The sequence below is a fragment of the Phasianus colchicus genome, chromosome Z (assembly GCF_987193195.1).
Source record: "Phasianus colchicus chromosome Z, bPhaCol1.hap1.1, whole genome shotgun sequence".
In the NCBI taxonomy this organism is placed as follows: Eukaryota; Metazoa; Chordata; class Aves; order Galliformes; family Phasianidae; genus Phasianus; species Phasianus colchicus.
The window spans coordinates 22,563,019-22,588,699 of record NC_143476.1 but is presented as its reverse complement, the minus strand read 5'-3'; the positions used below and the strand labels follow the sequence as shown (position 1 = coordinate 22,588,699).

Genomic DNA, 25,681 nt, shown 5'->3' with positions numbered 1-25,681 from the left:
TGACTGTTGCCTGCTGTCCCAGTGAAACAGTACTGCCATTGTTAGTAAGAAACCTAATGTTAGCTTTGCAGGAGCTTTGGTGGGCTATTAGGGTTGTTACCCTCTTGTGCAAATTTTTAGTGCAAACTGGAAGTCAATACCAGCCGTTTTTTGTTGCGATACACGTAGCTTCAATGTGCAATAATACCAAAGACCTCAAAAATACATGCACAGGCTGAAAACGTAAGCTACAAGACTAAACAGCACTCTGGTCTGCTTCTGGTTACGGAAGATGTACTACCATAAGAGCTGGGAAAGAATACAGAATAGAACCAAGAAGCAGTCCAACAGCACAATAAGGGCACCTTACGTGTCCTGGGGAAGTTACGTCCACCAGCACTGCACAGCATACAGTCCCAGGAGCTGAGCACAACGGCTTACAACGCAACCTGAGGGGCAGTCTGACAGAATGGCATCTGATGCAGATGAAACAAAGGCGTGTCACTGAATTCTTCCGTGTGGAAACAATGGCATCCGCTGACATTCATCGACATTTGCTGCATGTTTGCGGAGACCACAAAGTGGATGTGAGCACAGTGAGGCGGTGGGTGGTACGTTTCAGCAGTGGTGACATCAACAAGGAGCAGAGGTGTATCTGTTCTGTGGAGCTGATGGCGACTATTTCTGTAAGGAGAACTCAGAACACCTACTGAACTCTGAGGAAAAAACAGGGGCTTCGGACCACAAGACACGTTGCTTGGTTGCAGTAATACCTGCTCATGAGCAAGCGCTGTAGGGAAAATCAGAATTCTGTGAGAACTGGTATTTTAGAGGTTTGCTTTAAGAAATGCTTCTTAACGAACTGCTTTTTCAGTCAGCTAATTTTTGGGGGGAACTTTGTCAATCTCTGCTTGCATATACATTCTGTGCTAATGCCGCACTCGCAAGTTGTGTTGTACAGCCAGTAATGGGTCTGAGGCGGCTTAATAAATGGCTGGTTAACATTTACAGCCATGAAATTCATCAGCCTACGCTACGGCTTGCATCAGCATACAACTCCTCAAGAAGGCAATGCACTATTCCATTTGCAATGGGGCAGGGGGCGGTAGGTGGTGCTAAATGTGCGTAGGAAAGGTCTTGGAAATCCCATTCAGCTTCACCCTGCAAAAAACACACGTACCACACAATCATAATAAATGCCATGTGAGCCTTCGGTTCCATTAGAACTTCACAGAGAGGCCCACCGTGTGTCTGCATGTCTGCTACGGCATGTTTTTGGAGTAAAACAGTCTCAGAGGCAGCCTTTGTCCAAACGCTGAGGTCGACATTGTTTCTCTGGTGCCTCTGTATGGCCAGTTGGAGGCACGGACTCAGGACAGGTAGCTAAATCCCTGAAGACTTTTAGGAAGCGTACAAAAGCACAGGACTATGACACAGATATCCAGGCCTTTGGAGACAGCAAACTTTATCCACAAATTTATTTCTAAGGAGAAAATTGTGTCTTTGTTCCCATTCCTATCAGTTTTCTAAACCATTCTCTTACCACGGTGATGGCGGTCTTCTCCTTTTTTGAACCTCTTGAGATTTCTGGTATGATTTTGCTTTTGTGTAGGACAAAGGTAAATAAACTAAGTAATCTATATTTCTCTGATCCTGTCACAGAAAATCTAAATGTTTAAAACCAAGCTGTGTGACCAATCAAAATATCACGATCTAAGTTTCTCTGGAAGAGAGAATTTCCAAACAAAATTACTTTGGTGCAATTAGATGCATCACCAGGGGAAAGCAAGCAATACCACCATGAGCTTAAAGAAGCAGAACATCTTCCAATCAGAAATCCCTTAGCTTTCCAAAACATGTGCCCCCCTTCTTAATAAAATGAAGTGTTAGTAATAATAATAGAAAGAAAATGTATCTTCTGTCCTCCTTCCTGCGAACGGGAATGGGGTTGTCTTTCTTTCTACAGAGTGAGAACTTGCAGCAGCGGAGCTGTTGACTGCAGTGCCACGTTTTCTCTCATCAGGATGCAGAAACTTTTCTGGCATTCTCACTGCCTCATTACCAAGTTTAACCACCAGAAGTGGAACTTCACTGGTGTGGCCTATTTTCTTTTCTAAGAGCATCATACGTTCAGCAAAATCTGTGGATGTTCTTTGCTTATATGAAGGTTAATGGGTAGGGTCAACATAAATGACCCACCAGAATGTCTCTATCTCGCAGTGATCTTGATTGCTTAAAGTCTACTCCCTTAAAGATTATTGCTTGAAGTCAGTACCCTAAACACCAAGCTTTGAAGTTCTCCAGCAGTTTGCACTAGGTAGAACAAGCCAGTTAGTTAACCTCCCACCCGTCCTCCTAGATTTTGAAAGATTCTCTTGGAAGAACTAAATCTCTTGATGAACTAAATGATTCTCGTGATGAACTACATGGTGAAGGTTGATTTCTCATGTGGCAGTGCCTAGACATTGTTGCAAAGAAGGACGTCATTGCTACATTTTTCTTTCTGGATTAGACCGTGTGTCCATAAGCTTGCAACAGTTGTGCACTCAGCTGCGCGTATGGATTCTGATGTCTCGCTGGTGTGATTTTTCTGTCTCCAGCCTGATCCTCCCAATTGCATGCCAACTGTTCATGTCAACTGCCTCCGAACTGGTGCTGGCAACGCAAGCCTTTCTTGCAGGACAAGTGCTCCAGCTTCACTGCCTCAGTAGTCTCCCTGGATGGGCAGTGTCACTCCTGGCTGCAGTCCTAGAAAGGAGACAGAGCCTGGATTAGGCCTGGTGCGTGCTGGGCAGAGGGGATCAGCCCTGCTGCCCCCAGCTAGGGGAGAAGAACAGGAGAAAATCTCCAGGGGCGAGCCACGGGCCGTCTTTGACTTGGTGTAGGAGGAACCAATGCACGGAGGGGGCAGGGCAGCAGTGTTGGCCTGTGGGGAGAGCCAGTTAGGCCCGTGTCCTGTTGCCTCAGAGGAAGACAGGGGTTTTGTTGAAGGCACCCCAGTGCTGTATGGATCTGGAGATTTGTCACAGCTGGGGCGATGTGGGAAGACTCGGTCAAAGCCTTGAACACAACTGCAAAATTCTGACAGCGAACAGACACAATATAGGGAACGGAACGGACAGAGGCACTGCGGAAAACCCGGATGCCATTGCTGGGCTTGGAGTGCTGCAGATGACGCTCGCCCGTTGTGACGTCACTGGCACCGCTCCCCTACGTGAGGGATAGTGACATACGCAGCAGGGGATTGTGACCTCTTGGCCCTGGCTGCCTGTAGCCGGGCACAGAGTCTCTCACTCTGGCTTGTGCCCGCACTCCAGCCGAGCGTGTCCGTGAGGTTTGGAGCGAGGAGCAAGGATAGCCTTGGTGCTGGTCTCGTGCTCTGGGAGCTGCCGACAGCCGCTCTCAGTGCTCGTCCCCAGAGCCACTACAGCTTCTTCCCCGCCCTGCCTGGCTCAGGCAGCCGGGGCACCCAGGAGGCCGCAGCAGCAAAGGGAACCGGTAAGGGGACGCCTCAGCCTGGGCGGCCCAGCTGGGAGGGTTTCCTTCCTGAGGGACCCGGGCACTTGTTCCTCCGCTGGCGGGCTCAGCAAGTGACCGTGGCCTCTCTTCTTCTCCTAGCGTGACCCCTGCTGCTGCAGCAGCGGGGTGAGGAGCAGCCCCTCATCCCCTTAGCTCTCCTGTCCACCCAGCAGCTGGGCAGCATGGCCACCGAGCTGGACCGTCGCTGCCCCATTTGCCTGGACAGCATGGATGACGCCAGCTACACGATGCCGTGCCTGCACCAGTTCTGCTTTGGCTGCATCCGGCGGTGGGCTGAGAGCAGGCCCACGTGCCCCCTCTGCAAACGCAGGGTGGAGTCCATCCTGCACTCGGTGCGCGCAGACGACAGCTTTCAAGAGGTTGTCGTCGGACAGCAGGAGAGGGCCAGAACAGCACCCCGCCAGGCAGCACCAGCACAAGAGCCACCAGCGGTGCCCATTTCCCGCCAGCCTCCAGCTGTGCTCCGGCCCCTGCTGCCCTGGCTGCGCCAGGAGCTGGGGCAGCTCTTTGGGGCTGACCACAGGGCAGCCGCTGCAGCACAGCGCCGTGTCATCTCTGGCCTGTGCTTATTTGGTCTGAACGGGGGAGCGCTGACTTTGTGGCTGTTCGGCTCCCTGCGAAGCCAGACCGCCAGCTTTGTGCAACGGCTCGTCCTGCAAGCTGCATATGCATGCAATGGGCTGGTGCAACGTGTGCCTGGCCCGGAGGCCTCCCGTGCTGCCACGGGACAGGAGGGCAGCCGCGCAGCTGCCCGTGGTGCAGCTGCCTCCCAGGCACAGATCCCACAGCCCTCCAGCAGCACTGGGGAAGACAACGTGGAGGAGGAGCATCCTGTGCCCTCGACCGCTGCCCTCAGTGAGGGGCCCAGCCAGCCTCCATCCCTCCCGGCTCCATCCAGGACCGGCCAACAAACAGCCCAGGAGGAGCCGGGGGAGGCAGTGCCGGGTCCCTCCAGCACCAACAGGGCCAGGGAGCGCTCACGCAGGGCGCCTCGGCGAGCCCCAAAGAGGAGGGCCCAAGACTCTGGGGCCTCCGCACCTCCTGCCAAGAGGCCACCCCGCCGGCAGCACTAGGACACCGGCCCAGCAGCTGGCGAGAACAGGGCCGGGCCTGCAGCTGGGGCACAACCAGCCCTCAGGGGCTCGGACTGTGTCAGACCACAGAATCACAGCATGGCCCGGGTTGGAAGGGACCTCAGAGATCGGCGATCTCCAACCCCCCCGCCACAGGCAGGGCCACCAACCTCCACACGGAACACCAGACCAGGCTGCCCGAGGCCCCTCCAACCTGGCTTTGAACACCTCCAGGGACGGGGCATCCGCAACTTCTCTGGGCAGCCTCACCACTCTCCCTGTAAAGAACTTCCCCCTGACATCCCACCTAAATCTTCCCTCCTTCAACTTCAAACCTTTTCCCCTTGTCCTGCTGTTATCTACCCTTTCAAAGAGCTGACTCTGCAATAAAAGTACAGAAAAGTCTCCGTGTTGCTACCAGTGCCTTTGTCAGCGCTGTGCACGGGGGAGGTCTGACCTCTGCTGGGCCTGGAGGCCTCCCACGCTGCTGTTACCGTTTCTTTAGAACCTCCCTTAACACACTGCAAGGGCATCCGTTGAGAGAGCAGGCACTGCTTTATTTCTACGCAGGGCACAAGGTGGCTCATCTCCACCCATCAAACACACCCGTCTCCCTGCACTGTCTTCTACTTGCAGTCCCAAAGGTTTCACTCCACACTGCTCCCATTGATACACAACGTGCTTACAAGGTTACACAGGCATAACTGAGCCTCCTGCGTCTGCGCAGAGGTTTTGGGGTCTTTGATGGTTGTTTGGGAAGGTGTCCCCCTCCTCACTTTGAGCTCGCTTGGGCGCAGGTTTTCTGAGGTGCTCTGCTCGTGAAGAAGCTAAATTGCTTGTGACAGGTTCTTGGCAATACCCAGCAAAGTATTTGCAAGTAGGCCCACAGTCACATGCAGAGGGAGGAATGGCACTCGCTCAAGTGGTGAAGGGGCTCTCTGGCCACGCCGCACTCATGGCTCCAAACACGCTCTCCTGTCTATCCCTAGATATAAGGGGTTATCCCTAGACAGAAGTCCGTGACAGGGGGGCCCGTGACAGGCCGGAGAGGGGGGGGAAGGGCAGAGAGCTAGCAGATAGTTGTACCGAAGAGAAAACACAACGGCAGTAATCTGAGGAGGAACGGCAACTTACAAAATCGGCCAAATCAAACCAAACGAGAGAGACAAGAGTACCCGAAGTACGAGTCAAACCACGGAAGTGCAAGAGAAGCACGTGCTTTTCTCCGCGGGAGCTGAGACGGCTGAGCCGGGGCCGGAAGGAGAGGCAGACGCTCGGGTCCTGTCTGGACTCCACCTCACTTCCTCTTCCCTCCAGGTCGGTCCTCTGGGGGTGCTGCCCTACCCCTCCTCTCCTCTCCTCTCCTCTCCTCTCCTCTCCTCTCCTCTCCTCTCCTCTCCTCTCCTCTCCTCTCCTCTCCTCTCCTCTCCTCTCCTCTCCTCTCCTCTCCTCTCCTCTCCTCTCCTCTCCTCTCCTCTCCTCTCCTCTCCTCTCCTCTCCTCTCCTCTCCTCTCCTCTCCTCTCCTCTCCTCTCCTCTCCTCTCCTCTCCTCTCCTCTCCTCTCCTCTCCTCTCCTCTCCTCTCCTCTCCTCTCCTCTCCTCTCCTCTCCTCTCCTCTCCTCTCCTCTCCCCTCCCCTCCCCTCCCCTCCCCTCCCCTCCCCTCCCCTCCCCTCCCCTCCCCTCCCCTCCCCTCCCCTCCCCTCCCCTCCCCTCCCCTCCCCTCCCCTCCCCTCCCCTCCCCTCCCCTCCCCTCCCATCAGGATACTCCCAATGCCCATAAGGGACGGTCAGCGGGACCAGAACATTAACTCTTTAACTCCCACTGGTCCACGTGATGTTCTGATGTGGAACACTGGCAACAAAAAATCACCAAACCATGACGTCTCCCTACAGTGGCTGGCCCTTCCGTGAGCCCACAGTGGGTCCATCCCTTCCGGTCGCACAGGGAGCACAAGTGCCAACACCTTGCCTGCGCTCCCTAGGCCAGCCTCACCCTTCCACCAGGTGCTCAACCACCAGTGCAAGCCACGACTTAACAGTTCCCCTCACTAGGCGTGAGGACGCCTAGTGTCCACCTAGCTTCTACTGGTTGGTTACTGTGCTGGAATCATGGCCCTGTTTCGAGGACGTTGCTTTTGTGATAGAGGTCTTGTGGTCAGGAGGGACATTTAGCACAGAGAAGCAATACGCCTGGAAGTAAGTATGAGCAAGCGCCTTGATTAGGCAAAATGGCAGAAATGCAAGGGCACTGCTCTTATTAAGCAGTACGCCTGCAAGATACAAGCAGAATGATAACTGCGATCAAAAATGGCGAATTACTGGCTCTAACACATCGCTGTCCCAGGGCAGGAGGGCAGCCCCACAGCTGCCCCTGGCCCAGCTGCTGCCCCAGCAGAAACTCCTGCCTCTGGCCCAGAGCCCTCCTGCAGTATGGAACAGCGTCCATGAGGTCCCACCTGCAGCTTTCTCCCACTTTTTCAAGGGAGAACTTGTCAAGCATGGCTCCTTGCCTTCCAGTCTTGCAGGACCTCTTTCCCTTCGTGACTCAACAGCCACGGGGCCTGGCCCTGCATACCTGCTGAGGCGAGGGCCACTCAATCGGCTTCACAGAACCATGCAAAATTAAGGCTGGAGAAGAACTCAAAGCTAACCAAACCCAACTGTCAGCTCATCCTCACCGCGCCCACTGAACCTCGTCTCTAAGCACCACATCTACGTGCTGCTCGATCTCCTTCAGGGACAGTGATTCCATCACTTCCCCGCGCAGCCTGTTCTAGCGCCTCAGCACTCTTTCAGATAAGAAATTCTTCCCCTATGCACTTCTTCATAATTTTCTCGGTCCTCCGCTACCAGCGATGGTGGAAGGTCTGCAAATCCTAATGTAATACATCCAACTGAAACATTAACGAAGAATGTAGTACTCCTTTCATGGAATAACTTCCTTACAATAAAATGATCAAATAGCTGTCTTTTCTTTCTTTGAGTTGTAGATTTGTAGAATCATGAAAGGGCCACTTCCTCTGGAAGAGTTAAAAAAATGTAAACTTTGAGCATGTTCTTTTTTTCTTGTTCAAAATTATTTCTATCGAAGCTGGAGGGCCAGGATTACCATTGATCATTACCATCTCATTGCTGATAGCCACCAGTGTGTTTGCTGGCTGTCGCCCCGGGTAAATTAACATTCAAATATCTGATTGGAGTACTTTTTCTTCTTTCCTCAACTTCGCCTACTAAATTAGGGCCAAAAAGTCTGGTTCTAATTCTGCACGTGGAGATCATCCTTCTTAAGGAGCCCACCATATATCTGACAGGGGCCGAGGATGAGCTCTGACATATCTGTAGGGCTTCACCAGTATAGAAGCTGTTACAAATCCCTGAATATGCACTGTTTCCCGTCTCTTCTAGCTCACAGATGCTGGCTCGGAGCAAATGGAGCAGGCAGCTTCTGTCCGTGAGGGACCTGAGAAGAAAGACAGAGCTATGAACTTTCAGGGACTTGTACCTGAAATACAATGTCACCTTCATTGTATTCACGGCAGCTCCTCCATATTCTTATTAGATGGCAGTTCCCTGCTGCATTGCAGAAGGGATACGTACCCTGAGAAGTGCTTTGACAAAGTGCCATCCCGAGGGACCTAGACAGTGGGCCCAGGTGAACCTCACGAGGTTCAACAGATCCCAATGCAAGGTCTTGCACCGGGGTCAAAGTGGGCAGCCCCCACTATCAGTACAAGCTGGGCGTTGAAAGAATAGAGCACAGCCCTGCTAAAAAGGACCTGGGGCTATCGATAGATGCCTGGACATGAGCCAGCAATGTGCAGAAAGCCAACCGTATCCTGGGCTGCATCAAAAGAAGTGTGGTCAGCTGGGAGAGGGAAGTGCTCCTGCCCTCCTGCTGGTGAGACCTGACCTGGAGTATTGCATCCAGGTGTGGAGTTCTCAGTACAGGAGAGACACGGACCTGTTGGAGCGTGTCCAGGGGAGGGCTGCAAACATGATCCAAGGGATGGAACACTTTGTCTCTTCCCCGCTCCCCCTAGTCCAGTGATCCAATATCAGCCAGTTTCACTGTTTATTCTCATTTATTCTCACTCATTCTCATTTTTCCCATCAGGGGGAAGTTCTTTACTATGAGAGTGGTGAGGTGCTGAAACAGGCTGTCCAGAGAAGTTGTGGATGCCTGGAGGTGTTCAAGGCCAGGTTGGATGGGGCCTTGGGCAGCCCGGTCTGGTATTAAATGGGGAGCTTGGTGGCTCTGCCTGTTGCAGGGGGTTGGAGATTCTTGAGTGGTCCTTGAGGTCCCTTCTAACCTCGGCCATTCTGTGATTCTGTGAGTCTGAAGTTCAGATGCTCTGCTGTAACAAAAAATATCTGCAGGAAAAAAAAAATTCTTGTTGTCACCACAAGCAGGTATACAGCCTGTGACTGTTGCCTGCTGTCCCAGTGAAACGGTACTGCCATTGTTAGTAAGAAACCTAATGTTAGCTTTGCAGGAGCTTTGGTGGGCTATTAGGGTTGTTACCCTCTTGTGCAAATTTTTAGTGCAAACTGGAAGTCAATACCAGCCGTTTTTTGTTGCGATACACGTAGCTTCAATGTGCAATAATACCAAAGACCTCAAAAATACATGCACAGGCTGAAAACGTAAGCTACAAGACTAAACAGCACTCTGGTCTGCTTCTGGTTACGGAAGATGTACTACCATAAGAGCTGGGAAAGAATACAGAATAGAACCAAGAAGCAGTCCAACAGCACAATAAGGGCACCTTACGTGTCCTGGGGAAGTTACGTCCACCAGCACTGCACAGCATACAGTCCCAGGAGCTGAGCACAACGGCTTACAACGCAACCTGAGGGGCAGTCTGACAGAATGGCATCTGATGCAGATGAAACAAAGGCGTGTCACTGAATTCTTCCGTGTGGAAACAATGGCATCCGCTGACATTCATCGACATTTGCTGCATGTTTGCGGAGACCACAAAGTGGATGTGAGCACAGTGAGGCGGTGGGTGGTACGTTTCAGCAGTGGTGACATCAACAAGGAGCAGAGGTGTATCTGTTCTGTGGAGCTGATGGCGACTATTTCTGTAAGGAGAACTCAGAACACCTACTGAACTCTGAGGAAAAAACAGGGGCTTCGGACCACAAGACACGTTGCTTGGTTGCAGTAATACCTGCTCATGAGCAAGCGCTGTAGGGAAAATCAGAATTCTGTGAGAACTGGTATTTTAGAGGTTTGCTTTAAGAAATGCTTCTTAACGAACTGCTTTTTCAGTCAGCTAATTTTTGGGGGGAACTTTGTCAATCTCTGCTTGCATATACATTCTGTGCTAATGCCGCACTCGCAAGTTGTGTTGTACAGCCAGTAATGGGTCTGAGGCGGCTTAATAAATGGCTGGTTAACATTTACAGCCATGAAATTCATCAGCCTACGCTACGGCTTGCATCAGCATACAACTCCTCAAGAAGGCAATGCACTATTCCATTTGCAATGGGGCAGGGGGCGGTAGGTGGTGCTAAATGTGCGTAGGAAAGGTCTTGGAAATCCCATTCAGCTTCACCCTGCAAAAAACACACGTACCACACAATCATAATAAATGCCATGTGAGCCTTCGGTTCCATTAGAACTTCACAGAGAGGCCCACCGTGTGTCTGCATGTCTGCTACGGCATGTTTTTGGAGTAAAACAGTCTCAGAGGCAGCCTTTGTCCAAACGCTGAGGTCGACATTGTTTCTCTGGTGCCTCTGTATGGCCAGTTGGAGGCACGGACTCAGGACAGGTAGCTAAATCCCTGAAGACTTTTAGGAAGCGTACAAAAGCACAGGACTATGACACAGATATCCAGGCCTTTGGAGACAGCAAACTTTATCCACAAATTTATTTCTAAGGAGAAAATTGTGTCTTTGTTCCCATTCCTATCAGTTTTCTAAACCATTCTCTTACCACGGTGATGGCGGTCTTCTCCTTTTTTGAACCTCTTGAGATTTCTGGTATGATTTTGCTTTTGTGTAGGACAAAGGTAAATAAACTAAGTAATCTATATTTCTCTGATCCTGTCACAGAAAATCTAAATGTTTAAAACCAAGCTGTGTGACCAATCAAAATATCACGATCTAAGTTTCTCTGGAAGAGAGAATTTCCAAACAAAATTACTTTGGTGCAATTAGATGCATCACCAGGGGAAAGCAAGCAATACCACCATGAGCTTAAAGAAGCAGAACATCTTCCAATCAGAAATCCCTTAGCTTTCCAAAACATGTGCCCCCCTTCTTAATAAAATGAAGTGTTAGTAATAATAATAGAAAGAAAATGTATCTTCTGTCCTCCTTCCTGCGAACGGGAATGGGGTTGTCTTTCTTTCTACAGAGTGAGAACTTGCAGCAGCGGAGCTGTTGACTGCAGTGCCACGTTTTCTCTCATCAGGATGCAGAAACTTTTCTGGCATTCTCACTGCCTCATTACCAAGTTTAACCACCAGAAGTGGAACTTCACTGGTGTGGCCTATTTTCTTTTCTAAGAGCATCATACGTTCAGCAAAATCTGTGGATGTTCTTTGCTTATATGAAGGTTAATGGGTAGGGTCAACATAAATGACCCACCAGAATGTCTCTATCTCGCAGTGATCTTGATTGCTTAAAGTCTACTCCCTTAAAGATTATTGCTTGAAGTCAGTACCCTAAACACCAAGCTTTGAAGTTCTCCAGCAGTTTGCACTAGGTAGAACAAGCCAGTTAGTTAACCTCCCACCCGTCCTCCTAGATTTTGAAAGATTCTCTTGGAAGAACTAAATCTCTTGATGAACTAAATGATTCTCGTGATGAACTACATGGTGAAGGTTGATTTCTCATGTGGCAGTGCCTAGACATTGTTGCAAAGAAGGACGTCATTGCTACATTTTTCTTTCTGGATTAGACCGTGTGTCCATAAGCTTGCAACAGTTGTGCACTCAGCTGCGCGTATGGATTCTGATGTCTCGCTGGTGTGATTTTTCTGTCTCCAGCCTGATCCTCCCAATTGCATGCCAACTGTTCATGTCAACTGCCTCCGAACTGGTGCTGGCAACGCAAGCCTTTCTTGCAGGACAAGTGCTCCAGCTTCACTGCCTCAGTAGTCTCCCTGGATGGGCAGTGTCACTCCTGGCTGCAGTCCTAGAAAGGAGACAGAGCCTGGATTAGGCCTGGTGCGTGCTGGGCAGAGGGGATCAGCCCTGCTGCCCCCAGCTAGGGGAGAAGAACAGGAGAAAATCTCCAGGGGCGAGCCACGGGCCGTCTTTGACTTGGTGTAGGAGGAACCAATGCACGGAGGGGGCAGGGCAGCAGTGTTGGCCTGTGGGGAGAGCCAGTTAGGCCCGTGTCCTGTTGCCTCAGAGGAAGACAGGGGTTTTGTTGAAGGCACCCCAGTGCTGTATGGATCTGGAGATTTGTCACAGCTGGGGCGATGTGGGAAGACTCGGTCAAAGCCTTGAACACAACTGCAAAATTCTGACAGCGAACAGACACAATACAGGGAACGGAACGGACAGAGGCACTGCGGAAAACCCGGATGCCATTGCTGGGATTGGAGTGCTGCAGATGACGCTCGCCCGTTGTGACGTCACTGGCACCGCTCCCCTACGTGAGGGATAGTGACATACGCAGCAGGGGATTGTGACCTCTTGGCCCTGGCTGCCTGTAGCCGGGCACAGAGTCTCTCACTCTGGCTTGTGCCCGCACTCCAGCCGAGCGTGTCCGTGAGGTTTGGAGCGAGGAGCAAGGATAGCCTTGGTGCTGGTCTCGTGCTCTGGGAGCTGCCGACAGCCGCTCTCAGTGCTCGTCCCCAGAGCCACTACAGCTTCTTCCCCGCCCTGCCTGGCTCAGGCAGCCGGGGCACCCAGGAGGCCGCAGCAGCAAAGGGAACCGGTAAGGGGACGCCTCAGCCTGGGCGGCCCAGCTGGGAGGGTTTCCTTCCTGAGGGACCCGGGCACTTGTTCCTCCGCTGGCGGGCTCAGCGAGTGACCGTGGCCTCTCTTCTTCTCCTAGCGTGACCCCTGCTGCTGCAGCAGCGGGGTGAGGAGCAGCCCCTCATCCCCTTAGCTCTCCTGTCCACCCAGCAGCTGGGCAGCATGGCCACCGAGCTGGACCGTCGCTGCCCCATTTGCCTGGACAGCATGGATGACGCCAGCTACACGATGCCGTGCCTGCACCAGTTCTGCTTTGGCTGCATCCGGCGGTGGGCTGAGAGCAGGCCCACGTGCCCCCTCTGCAAACGCAGGGTGGAGTCCATCCTGCACTCGGTGCGCGCAGACGACAGCTTTCAAGAGGTTGTCGTCGGACAGCAGGAGAGGGCCAGAACAGCACCCCGCCAGGCAGCACCAGCACAAGAGCCACCAGCGGTGCCCATTTCCCGCCAGCCTCCAGCTGTGCTCCGGCCCCTGCTGCCCTGGCTGCGCCAGGAGCTGGGGCAGCTCTTTGGGGCTGACCACAGGGCAGCCGCTGCAGCACAGCGCCGTGTCATCTCTGGCCTGTGCTTATTTGGTCTGAACGGGGGAGCGCTGACTTTGTGGCTGTTCGGCTCCCTGCGAAGCCAGACCGCCAGCTTTGTGCAACGGCTCGTCCTGCAAGCTGCATATGCATGCAATGGGCTGGTGCAACGTGTGCCTGGCCCGGAGGCCTCCCGTGCTGCCACGGGACAGGAGGGCAGCCGCGCAGCTGCCCGTGGTGCAGCTGCCTCCCAGGCACAGATCCCACAGCCCTCCAGCAGCACTGGGGAAGACAACGTGGAGGAGGAGCATCCTGTGCCCTCGACCGCTGCCCTCAGTGAGGGGCCCAGCCAGCCTCCATCCCTCCCGGCTCCATCCAGGACCGGCCAACAAACAGCCCAGGAGGAGCCGGGGGAGGCAGTGCCGGGTCCCTCCAGCACCAACAGGGCCAGGGAGCGCTCACGCAGGGCGCCTCGGCGAGCCCCAAAGAGGAGGGCCCAAGACTCTGGGGCCTCCGCACCTCCTGCCAAGAGGCCACCCCGCCGGCAGCACTAGGACACCGGCCCAGCAGCTGGCGAGAACAGGGCCGGGCCTGCAGCTGGGGCACAACCAGCCCTCAGGGGCTCGGACTGTGTCAGACCACAGAATCACAGCATGGCCCGGGTTGGAAGGGACCTCAGAGATCGGCGATCTCCAACCCCCCCGCCACAGGCAGGGCCACCAACCTCCACACGGAACACCAGACCAGGCTGCCCGAGGCCCCTCCAACCTGGCTTTGAACACCTCCAGGGACGGGGCATCCGCAACTTCTCTGGGCAGCCTCACCACTCTCCCTGTAAAGAACTTCCCCCTGACATCCCACCTAAATCTTCCCTCCTTCAACTTCAAACCTTTTCCCCTTGTCCTGCTGTTATCTACCCTTTCAAAGAGCTGACTCTGCAATAAAAGTACAGAAAAGTCTCCGTGTTGCTACCAGTGCCTTTGTCAGCGCTGTGCACGGGGGAGGTCTGACCTCTGCTGGGCCTGGAGGCCTCCCACGCTGCTGTTACCGTTTCTTTAGAACCTCCCTTAACACACTGCAAGGGCATCCGTTGAGAGAGCAGGCACTGCTTTATTTCTACGCAGGGCACAAGGTGGCTCATCTCCACCCATCAAACACACCCGTCTCCCTGCACTGTCTTCTACTTGCAGTCCCAAAGGTTTCACTCCACACTGCTCCCATTGATACACAACGTGCTTACAAGGTTACACAGGCATAACTGAGCCTCCTGCGTCTGCGCAGAGGTTTTGGGGTCTTTGATGGTTGTTTGGGAAGGTGTCCCCCTCCTCACTTTGAGCTCGCTTGGGCGCAGGTTTTCTGAGGTGCTCTGCTCGTGAAGAAGCTAAATTGCTTGTGACAGGTTCTTGGCAATACCCAGCAAAGTATTTGCAAGTAGGCCCACAGTCACATGCAGAGGGAGGAATGGCACTCGCTCAAGTGGTGAAGGGGCTCTCTGGCCACGCCGCACTCATGGCTCCAAACACGCTCTCCTGTCTATCCCTAGATATAAGGGGTTATCCCTAGACAGAAGTCCGTGACAGGGGGGCCCGTGACAGGCCGGAGAGGGGGGGGGAAGGGCAGAGAGCTAGCAGATAGTTGTACCGAAGAGAAAACACAACGGCAGTAATCTGAGGAGGAACGGCAACTTACAAAATCGGCCAAATCAAACCAAACGAGAGAGACAAGAGTACCCGAAGTACGAGTCAAACCACGGAAGTGCAAGAGAAGCACGTGCTTTTCTCCGCGGGAGCTGAGACGGCTGAGCCGGGGCCGGAAGGAGAGGCAGACGCTCGGGTCCTGTCTGGACTCCACCTCACTTCCTCTTCCCTCCAGGTCGGTCCTCTGGGGGTGCTGCCCTACCCCTCCTCTCCTCTCCTCTCCTCTCCTCTCCTCTCCTCTCCTCTCCTCTCCTCTCCTCTCCTCTCCTCTCCTCTCCTCTCCTCTCCTCTCCTCTCCTCTCCTCTCCTCTCCTCTCCTCTCCTCTCCTCTCCTCTCCTCTCCTCTCCTCTCCTCTCCTCTCCTCTCCTCTCCTCTCCTCTCCTCTCCTCTCCTCTCCTCTCCTCTCCTCTCCTCTCCTCTCCTCTCCTCTCCTCTCCTCTCCTCTCCTCTCCTCTCCTCTCCTCTCCTCTCCTCTCCTCTCCTCTCCTCTCCTCTCCTCTCCTCTCCTCTCCTCTCCTCTCCTCTCCTCTCCTCTCCTCTCCTCTCCCCTCCCCTCCCCTCCCCTCCCCTCCCCTCCCCTCCCCTCCCCTCCCCTCCCCTCCCCTCCCCTCCCCTCCCCTCCCCTCCCCTCCCATCAGGATACTCCCAATGCCCATAAGGGACGGTCAGCGGGACCAGAACATTAACTCTTTAACTCCCACTGGTCCACGTGATGTTCTGATGTGGAACACTGGCAACAAAAAATCACCAAACCATGACGTCTCCCTACAGTGGCTGGCCCTTCCGTGAGCCCACAGTGGGTCCATCCCTTCCGGTCGCACAGGGAGCACAAGTGCCAACACCTTGCCTGCGCTCCCTAGGCCAGCCTCACCCTTCCACCAGGTGCTCAACCACCAGTGCAAGCCACGACTTAACAGTTCCCCTCACTAGGCGTGAGGACGCCTAGTGTCCACCTAGCTTCTACTGGTTGGTTACTGTGCTGGAATCATGGCCCTGTTTCGAGGACGTTGCTTTTGTGATAGAGGTCTTGTGGTCAGGAGGGACATTTAGCACAGAGAAGCAATACGCCTGGAAGTAAGTATGAGCAAGCGCCTTGATTAGGCAAAATGGCAGAAATGCAAGGGCACTGCTCTTATTAAGCAGTACGCCTGCAAGATACAAGCAGAATGATAACTGCGATCAAAAATGGCGAATTACTGGCTCTAACACATCGCTGTCCCAGGGCAGGAGGGCAGCCCCACAGCTGCCCCTGGCCCAGCTGCTGCCCCAGCAGAAACTCCTGCCTCTGGCCCAGAGCCCTCCTGCAGTATGGAACAGCGTCCATGAGGTCCCACCTGCAGCTTTCTCCCACTTTTTCAAGGGAGAACTTGTCAAGCATGGCTCCTTGCCTTCCAGTCTTGCAGGACCTCTTTCCCTTCGTGACTCAACAGCCACGGGGCCTGGCCCTGCATACCTGCTGAGGCGAGGGCCACTCAATCGGCTTCACAGAACCATGCAAAATTAAGGCTGGAGAAGAACTCAAAGCTAACCAAACCCAACTGTCAGCTCATCCTCACCGCGCCCACTGAACCTCGTCTCTAAGCACCACATCTACGTGCTGCTCGATCTCCTTCAGGGACAGTGATTCCATCACTTCCCCGCGCAGCCTGTTCTAGCGCCTCAGCACTCTTTCAGATAAGAAATTCTTCCCCTATGCACTTCTTCATAATTTTCTCGGTCCTCCGCTACCAGCGATGGTGGAAGGTCTGCAAATCCTAATGTAATACATCCAACTGAAACATTAACGAAGAATGTAGTACTCCTTTCATGGAATAACTTCCTTACAATAAAATGATCAAATAGCTGTCTTTTCTTTCTTTGAGTTGTAGATTTGTAGAATCATGAAAGGGCCACTTCCTCTGGAAGAGTTAAAAAAATGTAAACTTTGAGCATGTTCTTTTTTTCTTGTTCAAAATTATTTCTATCGAAGCTGGAGGGCCAGGATTACCATTGATCATTACCATCTCATTGCTGATAGCCACCAGTGTGTTTGCTGGCTGTCGCCCCGGGTAAATTAACATTCAAATATCTGATTGGAGTACTTTTTCTTCTTTCCTCAACTTCGCCTACTAAATTAGGGCCAAAAAGTCTGGTTCTAATTCTGCACGTGGAGATCATCCTTCTTAAGGAGCCCACCATATATCTGACAGGGGCCGAGGATGAGCTCTGACATATCTGTAGGGCTTCACCAGTATAGAAGCTGTTACAAATCCCTGAATATGCACTGTTTCCCGTCTCTTCTAGCTCACAGATGCTGGCTCGGAGCAAATGGAGCAGGCAGCTTCTGTCCGTGAGGGACCTGAGAAGAAAGACAGAGCTATGAACTTTCAGGGACTTGTACCTGAAATACAATGTCACCTTCATTGTATTCACGGCAGCTCCTCCATATTCTTATTAGATGGCAGTTCCCTGCTGCATTGCAGAAGGGATACGTACCCTGAGAAGTGCTTTGACAAAGTGCCATCCCGAGGGACCTAGACAGTGGGCCCAGGTGAACCTCACGAGGTTCAACAGATCCCAATGCAAGGTCTTGCACCGGGGTCAAAGTGGGCAGCCCCCACTATCAGTACAAGCTGGGCGTTGAAAGAATAGAGCACAGCCCTGCTAAAAAGGACCTGGGGCTATCGATAGATGCCTGGACATGAGCCAGCAATGTGCAGAAAGCCAACCGTATCCTGGGCTGCATCAAAAGAAGTGTGGTCAGCTGGGAGAGGGAAGTGCTCCTGCCCTCCTGCTGGTGAGACCTGACCTGGAGTATTGCATCCAGGTGTGGAGTTCTCAGTACAGGAGAGACACGGACCTGTTGGAGCGTGTCCAGGGGAGGGCTGCAAACATGATCCAAGGGATGGAACACTTTGTCTCTTCCCCGCTCCCCCTAGTCCAGTGATCCAATATCAGCCAGTTTCACTGTTTATTCTCATTTATTCTCACTCATTCTCATTTTTCCCATCAGGGGGAAGTTCTTTACTATGAGAGTGGTGAGGTGCTGAAACAGGCTGTCCAGAGAAGTTGTGGATGCCTGGAGGTGTTCAAGGCCAGGTTGGATGGGGCCTTGGGCAGCCCGGTCTGGTATTAAATGGGGAGCTTGGTGGCTCTGCCTGTTGCAGGGGGTTGGAGATTCTTGAGTGGTCCTTGAGGTCCCTTCTAACCTCGGCCATTCTGTGATTCTGTGAGTCTGAAGTTCAGATGCTCTGCTGTAACAAAAAATATCTGCAGGAAAAAAAAATTCTTGTTGTCACCACAAGCAGGTATACAGCCTGTGACTGTTGCCTGCTGTCCCCGTAAAACAGTACTGCCATTGTTAGTAAGAAACCTAATGTTAGCTTTGCAGGAGCTTTGGTGGGCTATTAGGGTTGTTACCCTCTTGTGCAAATTTTTAGTGCAAACTGGAAGTCAATACCAGCCGTTTTTTGTTGCGATACACGTAGCTTCAATGTGCAATAATACCAAAGACCTCAAAAATACATGCACAGGCTGAAAACGTAAGCTACAAGACTAAACAGCACTCTGGTCTGCTTCTGGTTACGGAAGATGTACTACCATAAGAGCTGGGAAAGAATACAGAATAGAACCAAGAAGCAGTCCAACAGCACAATAAGGGCACCTTACGTGTCCTGGGGAAGTTACGTCCACCAGCACTGCACAGCATACAGTCCCAGGAGCTGAGCACAACGGCTTACAACGCAACCTGAGGGGCAGTCTGACAGAATGGCATCTGATGCAGATGAAACAAAGGCGTGTCACTGAATTCTTCCGTGTGGAAACAATGGCATCCGCTGACATTCATCGACATTTGCTGCATGTTTGCGGAGACCACAAAGTGGATGTGAGCACAGTGAGGCGGTGGGTGGTACGTTTCAGCAGTGGTGACATCAACAAGGAGCAGAGGTGTATCTGTTCTGTGGAGCTGATGGCGACTATTTCTGTAAGGAGAACTCAGAACACCTACTGAACTCTGAGGAAAAAACAGGGGCTTCGGACCACAAGACACGTTGCTTGGTTGCAGTAATACCTGCTCATGAGCAAGCGCTGTAGGGAAAATCAGAATTCTGTGAGAACTGGTATTTTAGAGGTTTGCTTTAAGAAATGCTTCTTAACGAACTGCTTTTTCAGTCAGCTAATTTTTGGGGGGAACTTTGTCAATCTCTGCTTGCATATACATTCTGTGCTAATGCCGCACTCGCAAGTTGTGTTGTACAGCCAGTAATGGGTCTGAGGCGGCTTAATAAATGGCTGGTTAACATTTACAGCCATGAAATTCATCAGCCTACGCTACGGCTTGCATCAGCATACAACTCCTCAAGAAGGCAATGCACTATTCCATTTGCAATGGGGCAGGGGGCGGTAGGTGGTGCTAAATGTGCGTAGGAAAGGTCTTGGAAATCCCATTCAGCTTCACCCTGCAAAAAACACACGTACCACACAATCATAATAAATGCCATGTGAGCCTTCGGTTCCATTAGAACTTCACAGAGAGGCCCACCGTGTGTCTGCATGTCTGCTACGGCATGTTTTTGGAGTAAAACAGTCTCAGAGGCAGCCTTTGTCCAAACGCTGAGGTCGACATTGTTTCTCTGGTGCCTCTGTATGGCCAGTTGGAGGCACGGACTCAGGACAGGTAGCTAAATCCCTGAAGACTTTTAGGAAGCGTACAAAAGCACAGGACTATGACACAGATATCCAGGCCTTTGGAGACAGCAAACTTTATCCACAAATTTATTTCTAAGGAGAAAATTGTGTCTTTGTTCCCATTCCTATCAGTTTTCTAAACCATTCTCTTACCACGGTGATGGCGGTCTTCTCCTTTTTTGAACCTCTTGAGATTTCTGGTATGATTTTGCTTTTGTGTAGGACAAAGGTAAATAAACTAAGTAATCTATATTTCTCTGATCCTGTCACAGAAAATCTAAATGTTTAAAACCAAGCTGTGTGACCAATCAAAATATCACGATCTAAGTTTCTCTGGAAGAGAGAATTTCCAAACAAAATTACTTTGGTGCAATTAGATGCATCACCAGGGGAAAGCAAGCAATACCACCATGAGCTTAAAGAAGCAGAACATCTTCCAATCAGAAATCCCTTAGCTTTCCAAAACATGTGCCCCCCTTCTTAATAAAATGAAGTGTTAGTAATAATAATAGAAAGAAAATGTATCTTCTGTCCTCCTTCCTGCGAACGGGAATGGGGTTGTCTTTCTTTCTACAGAGTGAGAACTTGCAGCAGCGGAGCTGTTGACTGCAGTGCCACGTTTTCTCTCATCAGGATGCAGAAACTTTTCTGGCATTCTCACTGCCTCATTACCAAGTTTAACCACCAGAAGTGGAACTTCACTGGTGTGGCCTATTTTCTTTTCTAAGAGCATCATACGTTCAGCAAAATCTGTGGATGTTCTTTGCTTATATGAAGGTTAATGGGTAGGGTCAACATAAATGACCCACCAGAATGTCTCTATCTCGCAGTGATCTTGATTGCTTAAAGTCTACTCCCTTAAAGATTATTGCTTGAAGTCAGTACCCTAAACACCAAGCTTTGAAGTTCTCCAGCAGTTTGCACTAGGTAGAACAAGCCAGTTAGTTAACCTCCCACCCGTCCTCCTAGATTTTGAAAGATTCTCTTGGAAGAACTAAATCTCTTGATGAACTAAATGATTCTCGTGATGAACTACATGGTGAAGGTTGATTTCTCATGTGGCAGTGCCTAGACATTGTTGCAAAGAAGGACGTCATTGCTACATTTTTCTTTCTGGATTAGACCGTGTGTCCATAAGCTTGCAACAGTTGTGCACTCAGCTGCGCGTATGGATTCTGATGTCTCGCTGGTGTGATTTTTCTGTCTCCAGCCTGATCCTCCCAATTGCATGCCAACTGTTCATGTCAACTGCCTCCGAACTGGTGCTGGCAACGCAAGCCTTTCTTGCAGGACAAGTGCTCCAGCTTCACTGCCTCAGTAGTCTCCCTGGATGGGCAGTGTCACTCCTGGCTGCAGTCCTAGAAAGGAGACAGAGCCTGGATTAGGCCTGGTGCGTGCTGGGCAGAGGGGATCAGCCCTGCTGCCCCCAGCTAGGGGAGAAGAACAGGAGAAAATCTCCAGGGGCGAGCCACGGGCCGTCTTTGACTTGGTGTAGGAGGAACCAATGCACGGAGGGGGCAGGGCAGCAGTGTTGGCCTGTGGGGAGAGCCAGTTAGGCCCGTGTCCTGTTGCCTCAGAGGAAGACAGGGGTTTTGTTGAAGGCACCCCAGTGCTGTATGGATCTGGAGATTTGTCACAGCTGGGGCGATGTGGGAAGACTCGGTCAAAGCCTTGAACACAACTGCAAAATTCTGACAGCGAACAGACACAATATAGGGAACGGAACGGACAGAGGCACTGCGGAAAACCCGGATGCCATTGCTGGGCTTGGAGTGCTGCAGATGACGCTCGCCCGTTGTGACGTCACTGGCACCGCTCCCCTACGTGAGGGATAGTGACATACGCAGCAGGGGATTGTGACCTCTTGGCCCTGGCTGCCTGTAGCCGGGCACAGAGTCTCTCACTCTGGCTTGTGCCCGCACTCCAGCCGAGCGTGTCCGTGAGGTTTGGAGCGAGGAGCAAGGATAGCCTTGGTGCTGGTCTCGTGCTCTGGGAGCTGCCGACAGCCGCTCTCAGTGCTCGTCCCCAGAGCCACTACAGCTTCTTCCCCGCCCTGCCTGGCTCAGGCAGCCGGGGCACCCAGGAGGCCGCAGCAGCAAAGGGAACCGGTAAGGGGACGCCTCAGCCTGGGCGGCCCAGCTGGGAGGGTTTCCTTCCTGAGGGACCCGGGCACTTGTTCCTCCGCTGGCGGGCTCAGCGAGTGACCGTGGCCTCTCTTCTTCTCCTAGCGTGACCCCTGCTGCTGCAGCAGCGGGGTGAGGAGCAGCCCCTCATCCCCTTAGCTCTCCTGTCCACCCAGCAGCTGGGCAGCATGGCCACCGAGCTGGACCGTCGCTGCCCCATTTGCCTGGACAGCATGGATGACGCCAGCTACACGATGCCGTGCCTGCACCAGTTCTGCTTTGGCTGCATCCGGCGGTGGGCTGAGAGCAGGCCCACGTGCCCCCTCTGCAAACGCAGGGTGGAGTCCATCCTGCACTCGGTGCGCGCAGACGACAGCTTTCAAGAGGTTGTCGTCGGACAGCAGGAGAGGGCCAGAACAGCACCCCGCCAGGCAGCACCAGCACAAGAGCCACCAGCGGTGCCCATTTCCCGCCAGCCTCCAGCTGTGCTCCGGCCCCTGCTGCCCTGGCTGCGCCAGGAGCTGGGGCAGCTCTTTGGGGCTGACCACAGGGCAGCCGCTGCAGCACAGCGCCGTGTCATCTCTGGCCTGTGCTTATTTGGTCTGAACGGGGGAGCGCTGACTTTGTGGCTGTTCGGCTCCCTGCGAAGCCAGACCGCCAGCTTTGTGCAACGGCTCGTCCTGCAAGCTGCATATGCATGCAATGGGCTGGTGCAACGTGTGCCTGGCCCGGAGGCCTCCCGTGCTGCCACGGGACAGGAGGGCAGCCGCGCAGCTGCCCGTGGTGCAGCTGCCTCCCAGGCACAGATCCCACAGCCCTCCAGCAGCACTGGGGAAGACAACGTGGAGGAGGAGCATCCTGTGCCCTCGACCGCTGCCCTCAGTGAGGGGCCCAGCCAGCCTCCATCCCTCCCGGCTCCATCCAGGACCGGCCAACAAACAGCCCAGGAGGAGCCGGGGGAGGCAGTGCCGGGTCCCTCCAGCACCAACAGGGCCAGGGAGCGCTCACGCAGGGCGCCTCGGCGAGCCCCAAAGAGGAGGGCCCAAGACTCTGGGGCCTCCGCACCTCCTGCCAAGAGGCCACCCCGCCGGCAGCACTAGGACACCGGCCCAGCAGCTAGCGAGAACAGGGCCGGGCCTGCAGCTGGGGCACAACCAGCCCTCAGGGGCTCGGACTGTGTCAGACCACAGAATCACAGCATGGCCCGGGTTGGAAGGGACCTCAGAGATCGGCGATCTCCAACCCCCCCGCCACAGGCAGGGCCACCAACCTCCACACGGAACACCAGACCAGGCTGCCCGAGGCCCCTCCAACCTGGCTTTGAACACCTCCAGGGACGGGGCATCCGCAACTTCTCTGGGCAGCCTCACCACTCTCCCTGTAAAGAACTTCCCCCTGACATCCCACCTAAATCTTCCCTCCTTCAACTTCAAACCTTTTCCCCTTGTCCTGCTGTTATCTACCCTTTCAAAGAGCTGACTCTGCAATAAAAGTACAGAAAAGTCTCCGTGTTGCTACCAGTGCCTTTGTCAGCGCTGTGCACGGGGGAGGTCTGACCTCTGCTGGGCCTGGAGGCCTCCCACGCTGCTGTTACCGTTTCTTTAGAACCTCCCTTAACACACTGCAAGGGCATCCGTTGAGAGAGCAGGCACTGCTTTATTTCTACGCAGGGCACAAGGTGGCTCATCTCCACCCATCAAACACACCCGTCTCCCTGCACTGTCTTCTACTTGCAGTCCCAAAGGTTTCACTCCACACTGCTCCCATTGATACACAACGTGCTTACAAGGTTACACAGGCATAACTGAGCCTCCTGCGCCTGCGCAGAGGTTTTGGGGTCTTTGATGGTTGTTTGGGAAGGTGTCCCCCTCCTCACTTTGAGCTCGCTTGGGCGCAGGTTTTCTGAGGTGCTCTGCTCGTGAAGAAGCTAAATTGCTTGTGACAGGTTCTTGGCAATACCCAGCAAAGTATTTGCAAGTAGGCCCACAGTCACATGCAGAGGGAGGAATGGCACTCGCTCAAGTGGTGAAGGGGCTCTCTGGCCACGCCGCACTCATGGCTCCAAACACGCTCTCCTGTCTATCCCTAGATATAAGGGGTTATCCCTAGACAGAAGTCCGTGACAGGGGGGCCCGTGACAGGCCGGAGAGGGGGGGGGAAGGGCAGAGAGCTAGCAGATAGTTGTACCGAAGAGAAAACACAACGGCAGTAATCTGAGGAGGAACGGCAACTTACAAAATCGGCCAAATCAAACCAAACGAGAGAGACAAGAGTACCCGAAGTACGAGTCAAACCACGGAAGTGCAAGAGAAGCACGTGCTTTTCTCCGCGGGAGCTGAGACGGCTGAGCCGGGGCCGGAAGGAGAGGCAGACGCTCGGGTCCTGTCTGGACTCCACCTCACTTCCTCTTCCCTCCAGGTCGGTCCTCTGGGGATGCTGCCCTACCCCTCCTCTCCTCTCCTCTCCTCTCCTCTCCTCTCCTCTCCTCTCCTCTCCTCTCCTCTCCTCTCCTCTCCTCTCCTCTCCTCTCCTCTCCTCTCCTCTCCTCTCCTCTCCTCTCCTCTCCTCTCCTCTCCTCTCCTCTCCTCTCCTCTCCTCTCCTCTCCTCTCCTCTCCTCTCCTCTCCTCTCCTCTCCTCTCCTCTCCCCTCCTCTCCTCTCCCCTCCTCTCCTCTCCCCTCCTCTCCCCTCCCCTCCCCTCCCCTCCCCTCCCCTCCCCTCCCCTCCCCTCCCCTCCCCTCCCCTCCCCTCCCCTCCCCTCCCCTCCCCTCCCCTCCCCTCCCCTCCCCTCCCCTCCCCTCCCCTCCCCTCCCCTCCCCTCCCCTCCCCTCCCCTCCCCTCCCCTCCCCTCCCCTCCCCTCCCCTCCCCTCCCCTCCCCTCCCCTCCCCTCCCCTTCCTTTCCCCTCCCCTCCCCTCCCCTCCCATCAGGATACTCCCAATGCCCATAAGGGACGGTCAGCGGGACCAGAACATTAACTCTTTAACTCCCACTGGTCCACGTGATGTTCTGATGTGGAACACTGGCAACAAAAAATCACCAAACCATGACGTCTCCCTACAGTGGCTGGCCCTTCCGTGAGCCCACAGTGGGTCCATCCCTTCCGGTCGCACAGGGAGCACAAGTGCCAACACCTTGCCTGCGCTCCCTAGGCCAGCCTCACCCTTCCACCAGGTGCTCAACCACCAGTGCAAGCCACGACTTAACAGTTCCCCTCACTAGGCGTGAGGACGCCTAGTGTCCACCTAGCTTCTACTGGTTGGTTACTGTGCTGGAATCATGGCCCTGTTTCGAGGACGTTGCTTTTGTGATAGAGGTCTTGTGGTCAGGAGGGACATTTAGCACAGAGAAGCAATACGCCTGGAAGTAAGTATGAGCAAGCGCCTTGATTAGGCAAAATGGCAGAAATGCAAGGGCACTGCTCTTATTAAGCAGTACGCCTGCAAGATACAAGCAGAATGATAACTGCGATCAAAAATGGCGAATTACTGGCTCTAACACATCGCTGTCCCAGGGCAGGAGGGCAGCCCCACAGCTGCCCCTGGCCCAGCTGCTGCCCCAGCAGAAACTCCTGCCTCTGGCCCAGAGCCCTCCTGCAGTATGGAACAGCGTCCATGAGGTCCCACCTGCAGCTTTCTCCCACTTTTTCAAGGGAGAACTTGTCAAGCATGGCTCCTTGCCTTCCAGTCTTGCAGGACCTCTTTCCCTTCGTGACTCAACAGCCACGGGGCCTGGCCCTGCATACCTGCTGAGGCGAGGGCCACTCAATCGGCTTCACAGAACCATGCAAAATTAAGGCTGGAGAAGAACTCAAAGCTAACCAAACCCAACTGTCAGCTCATCCTCACCGCGCCCACTGAACCTCGTCTCTAAGCACCACATCTACGTGCTGCTCGATCTCCTTCAGGGACAGTGATTCCATCACTTCCCCGCGCAGCCTGTTCTAGCGCCTCAGCACTCTTTCAGATAAGAAATTCTTCCCCTATGCACTTCTTCATAATTTTCTCGGTCCTCCGCTACCAGCGATGGTGGAAGGTCTGCAAATCCTAATGTAATACATCCAACTGAAACATTAACGAAGAATGTAGTACTCCTTTCATGGAATAACTTCCTTACAATGAAATGATCAAATAGCTGTCTT

At 53.5% G+C, this 25,681-nt stretch overlaps 3 protein-coding genes across 3 annotated transcripts; all 3 read left to right on the top strand.

The window, feature by feature from the left end:
* The first annotated feature begins 31 nt into the window (after nucleotides 1-31).
* Nucleotides 32-5,318, top strand: LOC149912717 (uncharacterized). Its single transcript, XM_090132002.1, has one exon. The coding sequence runs from the start codon at nucleotides 3,681-3,683 to the stop codon at nucleotides 4,590-4,592; it is 912 nt and encodes a 303-aa protein (XP_089988128.1). The 5' UTR covers nucleotides 32-3,680; the 3' UTR covers nucleotides 4,593-5,318.
* Nucleotides 5,319-12,142: 6,824 nt separating this feature from the next.
* On the top strand, nucleotides 12,143-14,333 carry LOC149912716 (uncharacterized). Its single transcript, XM_090131969.1, has one exon. The coding sequence runs from the start codon at nucleotides 12,696-12,698 to the stop codon at nucleotides 13,605-13,607; it is 912 nt and encodes a 303-aa protein (XP_089988095.1). The 5' UTR covers nucleotides 12,143-12,695; the 3' UTR covers nucleotides 13,608-14,333.
* Nucleotides 14,334-16,926: 2,593 nt separating this feature from the next.
* On the top strand, nucleotides 16,927-24,007 carry LOC149912715 (uncharacterized). The gene has a single exon (XM_090131967.1). It carries the CDS (start codon nucleotides 21,731-21,733, stop codon nucleotides 22,640-22,642), a length of 912 nt encoding a protein of 303 aa, XP_089988093.1. The 5' UTR covers nucleotides 16,927-21,730; the 3' UTR covers nucleotides 22,643-24,007.
* The last annotated feature ends 1,674 nt before the right edge of the window (nucleotides 24,008-25,681 follow it).

Excerpts from the sequence above, each read along its gene's own strand:
- LOC149912716 (XM_090131969.1), top strand. The coding sequence starts at position 12,696 with ATGGCCACCGAGCTGGACCGTCGCTGCCCCATTTGCCTGGACAGCATG.
- LOC149912717 (XM_090132002.1), top strand. The coding sequence starts at position 3,681 with ATGGCCACCGAGCTGGACCGTCGCTGCCCCATTTGCCTGGACAGCATG.
- LOC149912715 (XM_090131967.1), top strand. The coding sequence starts at position 21,731 with ATGGCCACCGAGCTGGACCGTCGCTGCCCCATTTGCCTGGACAGCATG.